Here is a 10,057-nt window from a genome sequence, read left to right as displayed (position 1 = left end):
CTGTGTTCGAATGAGAGCCTTGTTAAAAAAAAGACACTCTTTCATATTTGTGAAACCTACTGTCTATTTGTGAAAGCAGACAGAAATATGTATATATTTTTTCCCATGGCTATAACAATTCTCAAGGGTCGTTCGTTTTCATCGAGACCTGTTCTCATGTGGTCGGCCATGTAAGGACGCAGAAATCCAAATTCTGTTTTCACAAATAGACAAAAGGTCTCCCAATTCTGAAACTTGTAAATCTTCTCTGGGGACCACATGGTCAAACTGCATTGTATTTTTGTTTATTTTAGATAGAGATTTAAAACAGTGACATTAGTCAAAATGGATCAAGTGTGACATGGTTGAAAAAAAATATCGGCAGTCGTCCACTCAACATTTCTAGTATTGTTTTGAGCAATCGCGAGTTGAAATTTGAATGTCTGATGAATATTGAATATCAAGCTGTCTTTGTCACATCAAATATACATTTTTTGAGTCACGAGTCACGCATTCAAATCGAGCCCTGTAGCGAATCCTCTACCGACGAATAGAAAATAATGACTGAGGATTAGATTAATGTGAAACAATTATATAATTCATATTGAATGTGTCTGGTTTATACTTTCAATTCTACTTAAACAAATAATTTTGGCCAAATTAAGTCATTCTCGTGAGAATTCCATTTACAACTCAGGGTCAACCGATTCTTCTGACTTGTTACACCAACTGAATTAAATGAACAAAGAGTTGGAACAATGTAACAAATCTTCTTACACATGACTTGTAAAGAGCCCAATCACCTAAAAGAGCCGGACTATCCATAGCTATTATACACACACAATTCTGAGTCAGTCAATTTATCTTGAAAGAAAAAAAATCTGAGGTCACACACCACTGTCCTATCAAGGCCCAGATTTCATGGGTGGTCAATTTGGTGCTCTAGCAGTAAGTGAAGACAAACGCTTTTTGTCAATAATCAGTGAAACATCAGCAATCATCTATGTATCTATTTATTTATTTATTCCATTAAACAATGTCTTAAACATACATTTCAAGGCTTTAGCGTAAAAATCCAAAAGTCCATGTGCTTTTGTAAATGATAAAGTAAAGGGAGCAAAAGTAACATCACATAATTCTTACACTTGTATATTTAAATGATCTATAATCCATACATACGTATATTACATCAAAAGGGAGCCTCTTAATGATGTACATTTCTATGAAAATGGCTGAGCTCAGAGCTTACATAGTTCGCACAAGCGTACTTGAATAATTATCTGCATATTTAATCTCCATACTCTTTATTGACAATGTTAAACATTGGCTTTTGTACTTAATTAAACTTTTATATTTTAAGTGTAGACATTGGCTGACAAAAATACACAACAATATTTTATACTATGCTATGTATCTATTCATTCATTTGTTAAATTTTACAATATGTCTTAAAAATTAATTTCATGGCTTTAGTGTTAAAAACCTAAAGGCCATGTGCTTGTGTTAATGATACAATAATTGATGCATATAGGTCTTTTGTGGCACTGTTAATTTAAAAAAAGGATTGTAGGAAGCAACAGGAACATCACATAATTCTTACACTTGTATATTGAAATCATTATCCATAATCCATACACATACAATAATACAGGAAAATGGAGCCTCTTATTGATGCACTTTTCTGTACAAATGGAGATGATCATATTAGTGGCTTACTTAGCTCCCGCAAGCAAACTTTCATAATTATCTGCATACTTTTTTCCATACTTTGTATTGGCATGTTAAACATTGGCTTTTGTACTTTATTAAACTTTTATACTTTAAGCGTAGACTATGACTTACAGAAAATACACATTTCAATATTTTAGGTTTATTATAATTTTTTAAAGTATATTTTAAGCACCAGTATTCAATATTTAAATTCAGAATAAAAAGTTAAACTCAAAATTAATGTATAGAAGTCTTTATAGATTGCTATGTCACACACAGGTTTCTGAAAAGATGGTTTGAAGCCACTAGTTTCAGCTGGCAGTGAGCATTAGCTGGCTGGACTGAATGAGAGACCTGTCAATCAAGGCAACTATGCCCAAAATATACCTGCCACTTCAGTTTAAACAAAACTACCTAGAGAAGAAGGTACCGTATACAGTATATAAATGCCTGTACATTCCTTTTAAAAGCAGTATTCTAAGATTTATGTCATGTGCTGACAGGATTGAGGTTATGCACTCACTGCTCATTTTCATATTTAATATCATAGGCCACAGGTCCCTCCATGCTGAATCCAAGATAAAACGATACTTCCTCCTGACTTCCTCCACTGCGAATACCACCCAAGTAAATGGGACGCACCTGTATTCTAAGATCGCTACCGCAATTAACATAAATTTCACGGTTTTCCGTCTTACCCTTAACTCGCAGCAACATCCTTTGGACCTCAGGGTCTTTCCACACAGCACCGGTCTGCCAGAGAAGGTATGGCTTGCATGGCTGGCTCTGACCACTCGAAGCGGATATTTGATTTGAAGCACAGGCTTGATCAATCTTTCCCTTGGAAACTATTCTTTTCAGTCCAGTATTGTGTCCAAGGAAGAAGTGTGTAATGGGCATTCTTGCTGGCATCATGTGGGAGAAGCGACGATGAAAGGATTTCTTGGTCAATGTGATGTAGCTACTGATGTTCTGGAAGGCTGCTTGGTGCTCAAACTTTCTGTGTTTTGTAGGCCACATCAGTACCATGAAGAGGAAGTACAACTCTGTCACATTTGAATTAGTCCCTTCTTGTTGTAGTGCCTCATTGAGAAGTGAGACCAGTTGGCCATATTTTTTCAACAGTTTAGAATTTGGATTGATGCTGTGCAGAACAATATTGGCCAGGATGAAGTTGATCCTGTCTGATGTGGTTTTATGGGGGGAATTGTTGATGAGAAATTCCCATTTGCGGAGAATTATCTCCATTTCAAGGCCATTCTTCTCATTTAAATAATGCAAGAGTCCCGCAAATGAGTCGGCACGTTTTATTTCCAGGTAGTCTCTCTGATCTGCTATTTGCTGTGCAAGACTTAGTTTGGGGTAACAAGCTTTTTCAGATTCCTTCTCTTTACTGGAAGTGCAGAATATCTCGATGTACCGTTTAAAGCACTGTGACAACTTTATTTTGTTTCTATCATCTGTTGTGTCCCTCTCCCTCAGTGACCTTGGCTTCAGGTATGTGAAGTATTCCTCAAAAACACCAAAAATCTTCTTGAGTCTTGGCTGCAGAGAGATCAGAAATGTCTCATTGTCTGTCAGGACTCGAATGAAGTGGTTGTTTGTTTCATTGCTATCGCCATGACAACTCTTAATTTTCCAGGTACCTTTGAGGAACTGTAGCATTGTGTCCTTTTTGTAACTATCACTGATCGTGAAAAGAGGAACAGCTTGAATTACCTTTAAAATGTTTAGGGTGACCTCTGCCTCTCCTGCATAGCCTGACATATTATATAACCTTTGCATGTTTCCGTCAAGAGGTTCATATGGATCTATCAACTTGTCCGTCTCGGCTAACTCCTGTGAGTTCCTGAATGCCTTTATGGCATTGGATGCTAATTTTAGGCACTTTTCAACCACTTCTGGGGTAAGGTGCTCAAGGCAATTGGTTTCATCTTTTAGCTGGCTCTTGTAGACTTGTCCAATTGTGTCTGCAATGTAGGAATTCGATTTCTTCTCAAGCGCATCCTTGGCCCACTTGAGGGACAATACATAGTTTTTGTCTTTAAGGTAGAAATGTCTTGCCAGTGCTTGTGGCAATGTTGCACTTCTGTTAAATCTTAATGATGCCCTCTGTAAGATCTGTTCCACTTTGTCTGGGCTCTCTTTTTCATATATTTGCTCAATCAAAGGAGAAAACAATGTGTTTTTGTCATCCCCCTTCTCCTTTTTGTAACGTTTGATTAACATACTTTGAATGTTTTGCTCTAGAAAGTCCTTTCCCATTAAGGATTTGTAGAGAATGTCACAGTGCAACATGTCAGTTGTAAGCTCACTACAAGAAAGCTTGTGTCTCTCGTTAAACACTTTGAGGCAGCTTTTGGCAATCATTTGGTGTAAGAACCGTACTGCTCGATAGGTGCCATGCTCCTCAACAGTGGAAATGATGAGCAACGTAGAATAAGGATTCATTTTTTCTTCAAGTTTTTCTGAATTCCAAAGGGAAAACCTTATGCCCACTAGCTCTTCACATAGAGAGAGTGACATGTAGGACCCATTTACAAAAGTATTCAGCAATGTTAGGAAGCAGATTAATCTACCTTGTTGGCTCCTGGGATCCAAATCTGTGAGAATGTTGTTCACCAGATTTTTGATGTATGTCTCACTGAAATTCATGGTCATGATCATGAAGGCGTAGAAGGTTTCAGGTTTGTCATGGTGGTCCTTAAGCTGTTCCAGCTTCTCGGCAAAAAGACTTTTCTCTTTGAGGGACAGCTTGTTGTTGAGGAACACATTTGCCACAAGGCTTTTTCTGGAGCTTTCAGTTGGGAACTGAGTCCTCTCACAGTTCAGTACTATGACCGTTGGATTGTTACGGCGATTTTTCTCACTAAGCACACTCAGGATACACTGCTTTAGGTCCTCCATGTTGTTCCAGTTGTCCACCAAGAGCAAGACAGGTGTGTAGACCGACTGCTCTTGGTTGCCACACGACAGCAAGTGTCTGACTTGAACTGCAACCTCGCTGTTCGGCACCATGTTGTTCTTCACAACAGCACATCTGAATGTATTCCTCAAATTCCAGAGAATATGCATTGCAAGAGTAGTCCCCCCACAGCCAGGGTGATGAAAGAGATTAACCATGACACATGGGGATGTGTAGCCCTCTGTTGGAGTGATCAGTCCGTAAAGCTCGCTGTATTTGTCTCGCTTGATAAACGGCAGGCAACCTGGCCTCTCTGAAAGATAAAAGTTCCACCATGTGACTTGACCGCCTCTGTAAAAGTCCTCCTCAATTTTGGTCTTAAACTCGTGAAAAGACTCATTTGCCTCAATTTCTGTGTTCTCACATTCATTTTCACTTAAGATGTTTAAAGCAGTCATCATACCCTCATCTTTCTTTGTCAGTAAGACTGGGCTGAAACCTGAGGAGGGCAGGTATCTCCTATAAGACTGTGTTTGGGGTTCTTTGAGCTTGTTGATGGTGCTGTTGATTTCATTAAGGCTCAGTTCATAGATGCATTTTCCAGTGATATCCACTTTGCAACGAGTCTCTATAAGTTGTCGCCAATTGTTGAAGACATCAGAGTCTTTGCATATACATAGCATATTATCGTGGCCTTCCATTGTGCGATATATTGCACAAAAGGTTTCTATAATAGGGCTTGAGATGTCAGTGACTGCAGAGTGAAGAATGAAGACCACCAATAATCCATCTCGGGAAAGCAGATTTGAATTGCAGAGGAATGAAACCATGTTGCTGATTCCTCCAGAGCGTATTTTAAGCCAATCGACAGGGTTTAGTGGTTTATTCATCTCAGTATCTTCATTAACCCGTCCATTGCAGAAGACCCAGCTCGTTTGTCTAAAGAGGTTCAGCTTTCCAATGAAAGCTGTAAAACTGTCCTGGGTGGTGTACATATGTGGATAGTGTATATTAGCGATGTTGTCCTTGCGGTAAAAACTGCACGTCCCATTTATATCAGACTCCGGGTCAAAATCGAGTACTGCAAATGGCTTCATATCTTTCAGAAAGCCTAGGTACTCCAGTTGGCTAGGGTGACATTTGTTGGTAATGACTATTAGTTGAATGTTTTCTAACATATCACTACCACGAGTTATCAGTTGTCTCAGCCTTTTCCCCTGGTGGCCTTGGGGGGCTTGGCTTCTATATCCCTCTTTGTTTTCTGCTGATTTGCGTGCTAATGCCCAGGAGATTATTTTGTCTGTTATGATTTTAATTTTCTGCTGGGTTGCACGAGGATTAGGATCTTCTAAGATGTTAATAGCTGTTGGGCCTTCACGCACAAACAGACATTCAGTCTTGCATTGCTCCTCATCTCCTGCTGTAGCAATTTTTAAAAATGTATAGAAAACCGTTTCTTGTGTCACAGAATGCGTTGGAACAACATCAACCTCAATGACCCATTTGTCAGAGGTTGTTCCATCAAGACACTGAATCTGAATGAATTTAGGAGGCCTGATGCATGTTTTTGCAACATTTACATGTTCCTCTTCAAAGTGCCACCTTAGATTCAATTCAAATGCCTCGCTATATTTAGCAAAAGAAGTTATCTCTTGTCCAATTACCCGACCACATTCCTGCGTCAGCTGGCTTTTCACACCAAAATGAATAGTGCCATTTGTGCGGGAATTCATGCAACTCGCAGCGAAAGAAAATACTGCAGTTGTGAATTTATATATAATTTCAATTTCACTGACCTTCTTTATGCTAGGCAAAATATGGTACTCATGCACCGGATCAAGAAGATTGCTTGGACCATCTGGAGGAGGGAGAATGTCATTTTCAGTGTACAAGAAAGATGGGTCCTTTAAGTCAAATGGCCGGGTAAGACGTATTGTCTTTGCTGGGTGTACAGCTGCTGTGTCCTCAGTAGTTGTGGTTGAGATTCTGGGAGGTTCTTTCTCTAGTTGGCCGTGGTCTGTTGTATTTTGGATGGAATTAATTTTATTTCTTAGTTCTTTCAGTAACAGCAGCGAAGGGCTTTGACTTTGGAATCCAGTCTCTGATGACCCAGTTTCCACATCTGTATAGTCATCGAGGCCTGCTGACACATTGTAATTGTGCACATTTCCTCTGAGCTCAGCTGCTCTGCCTGGTAATCTTGCACTCTTCTGGGACATCTCTGAAGGTCTCCTAAACCTCTCCACCTGGCGTACAATCTGGAGTGCGAGCGCGGGCGGAACACCTAAATCGAATAGGTCCTGTTTTTCAAAGGAGGCCAAGGCAGCCCCTGTCATCTCTTTGTCATATAGGCTCTGCGCAATACTCAGTGGGATTTTTAGATGGATGATAAGCCACTCTTTCACAGTATGACTGGTCCAGTCCTCCATCATTTGTGGATATTCATCAACTTCTTTTCCTCTCTGCAAGCACATGGGTAAATCATTAGAGGAATATCCATTAAAGTGTTTGGGTGGCAAAAATATTAACAGTCAAATCTTAACTATATTTATAAGGTTTATAGGGTACAGTATTAAGCAGTATCGTGCCAGATAGAAATTCAATACAAAGATACAAAAACAAGCTTTAGTTTTAGTTTCAGTTTTACATCATATCAAATAAGGTTACCTATGCACACATCACTCTATCGTTTCCAATGACTCGTCATTTACCCCCTTACCGATAGTATGAACTGCTTGCAGCAACTTTGGATGTTGGATGGATAGCATCTTTGAGTTGTTTAGATGACTTAAGGTGAAACAACTGATTTTTGTCAACGTCTTATTTCACCTCGTTAAAATCTGTAGCTGGACCCATTTTACACATCTTCAATGCAAGTATACAGATGGTTGTCTTGGGTGCATGTAGTGCTGACTTAAGTAATTGTGAGACATTGTTATTATTGTCTCTCTCTCTGTACTCCAATACAATAGATTACACATTTTATAATTACTCTGAGATTAAAGTTCAGATTCTAAAATTTAGTTTGAGAGTATTTAAATCAATGTTGGGTGAACAATTTAAGATTAGAGTATAGCATTTTAATGCTTACTATCGCTATTTTTGGGACTCAAAAGTAATTGGACAGATAAAGATTAACTTAAATAGTTGCCATATTTAATATTTGGCTGCAAATCCTTTACAGTTAAGTCTGATGATGCTCTGCCATGCGTGTATCCCATCTTCAGATCTTCCTTGTTTTTCCCTCTACACTATTTCGCCAGGGCAGTAGTAAGCATATTGCAGTTAGGCTTCACCCTCAAGGATTCTGATTGGTTTACTTATTCAAGCTCAAGTTCAAGTTCAAGAGATTATTTGTCACATACATATACTGTACATACGCCTGGATGATAATCTGTCTTGCTTTTCTTCTGCATGACAGACTGACAAAGCAATATTAATATGCACCTCATGCTATCGCCACAATTTGAAAAAGCTGTGTGTGGGCATGCCAAGTGTCTGACAAACAGGAATAAGGGAGTCCATAGTAGTAGGCACCTTCGGAGAATCAAAATAAGGAATCAATATATACAAATTACTTTGTTCTCGTATAATCAAACCACTTGCTCAGGATTCCTAAAAGGAACTGGTGGACGATATCCAACACTAATGACACATACACTGATGTTAAATGGTGTTGATTATGTATTTCTCTGGCACTAATACTGTTCCATAGTAATTCCACTGTTCGTGTCCCCTCGCTTTTTACTCTTGAGGAACTCCCAAGATAACATACCGGTGTTGCTTGTGTCCCATCAACAGACAGTTGAGTTTCGTCTGGTCTCACATTCCTGCACACAGTGTAATTCAAAAGTCCAGTTAGAATGGAATATTTGTTGTATGTTTTTTACTGCAAGAAAGAGAGACAGCTATGGGGTTGACTGCATATGAAAAAAAAAACATCTTTTCATATGAAAAGAAAACATATTTCCATATACAGTCAACCCCATAGCTGTTGAAATCATATATGTAAAGTAACTGTATGAAACTTTACCTTTACCTTTTGTTGACAACATTTACATTCACTTTTGAGATTACGATATGATATAATATACAGTATCTTTGGCACTCTTTCATGCGGCCTCTGTAGAATGTTTTTTTTATATGTGAAGTTGTATTTTGGCTACAATACCACAGTATTGAAGTCAAGAACACCCAAAGTCAGACTAAGTCGTGTCCCAATTTTTTTGGAGGTGGCGGTGAGGTCAAATCTGAGGGGAGAATTCTCTGAGAATAGCTTGTAATAGCATCATGAATTGCGCATCAATTGCTTCAGCGCCGTCTTAGCGTCCGATTCACAAAATATATTACATTTTGCTGCTGGGTGCAATTTGCCCTTGTTTTGCATCTGGTTTCAATTATCCATGTGGCACAGTGTGGCTTTACACCAAGAACACAGTAGGCAGGACAATGGCAGAGAGAATGAGAAAAATGGATACCAATGGCTCTGCGGACACGACACGGTACGTTCACACAGCGGTTTTTTGTTTCATAAAATAGGAAAACGTAGAAAATGTAATGAATGTAAAATGAAAAAAATGTTAATTTTTGTTTTGTTTTGGAAAATAAAGAACAGGGAAAGCCCAAATGCGTAACAGGGAGCGAGCAGAGCGTGACGTTCAGTTGAAATATCCCTGAAGAACGGCATTTTTAAAATTGCGATCGTTCTTGGATGATGCAGTGTGGACACAAATAAACCGTCATTCCTCCAATGGTTCTTAGAACTTCCTGCGGTACAAATACAACTTTCTTTAATGAATATTGTTTCCGTGGTTTTGAAAAAACGCAGCACCAGCTTTGAACACTGAGACTACAGTATACATGCGGCCACTAAACTTTTATGGCAAGTGCAAGCGGTAAGTATTTATAGTACACAATGAGCCAAGTCATCTGTCAATAAGGATTAATGGTTTAAAAAATTGGAATTTGAAAAAGATTAAAACATATTTAAGATTAACACATTTACTATTTATCCAAAAGTAAATGGATATTTGGCATAATTTTTGGTGTTGAAAAAATATATTTCTTGTCCTGGCGAACTGATGGTGTCTCTCTGTTGTTCCCAAATACATTTTCTATCTTTCCCGGGACGACAGGACGCCGTTAGTCTCGCGCCCTGCTCAGGTTGTCTGTCTACCTAGGTTGTCTGTGAACACTATGCAGTACAAGTGGCTGGCGCAAGTCACTGGACAGGAATGATTTCCGAGAGACAAAGCTTGGACCTCGGTCCTTCAGTTGATGATGTCACTGTAGTTTTTTGATGAATTTGATGTGTTGATGAAGAAGAAGTGACCGCTGACACTGACTTGAGTAAAATAATAGATTTATTACAAAAGAACAGCATCAGACCAGACTTGCCTAGGACGTCCAGGAGAGAAGCGAGCCAGATGGATTCTCTGTCAGATGAAACTCGGGCAGGTGCTT

At 39.0% G+C, this 10,057-nt stretch overlaps 1 protein-coding gene across 1 annotated transcript; it reads right to left on the bottom strand.

The window, feature by feature from the left end:
• Positions 1-1,043: 1,043 nt before the first annotated feature.
• LOC307229552 (sterile alpha motif domain-containing protein 9-like) lies at positions 1,044-6,930 on the bottom strand (the record flags this gene model as incomplete). The annotated part of the gene is made up of 1 exon (XM_079999552.1): positions 1,044-6,930. One exon carries the CDS (start codon positions 6,928-6,930, stop codon positions 2,209-2,211), a length of 4,722 nt encoding a protein of 1,573 aa, XP_079855678.1. The 3' UTR covers positions 1,044-2,208.
• Positions 6,931-10,057: the final 3,127 nt, after the last annotated feature.

Source organism: Zeus faber, assembly GCF_960531495.2.
Source record: "Zeus faber genome assembly, chromosome: 4".
NCBI lineage: Eukaryota > Metazoa > Chordata > Actinopteri > Zeiformes > Zeidae > Zeus > Zeus faber.
This window is presented reverse-complemented; position numbering and strand designations above follow the sequence as displayed.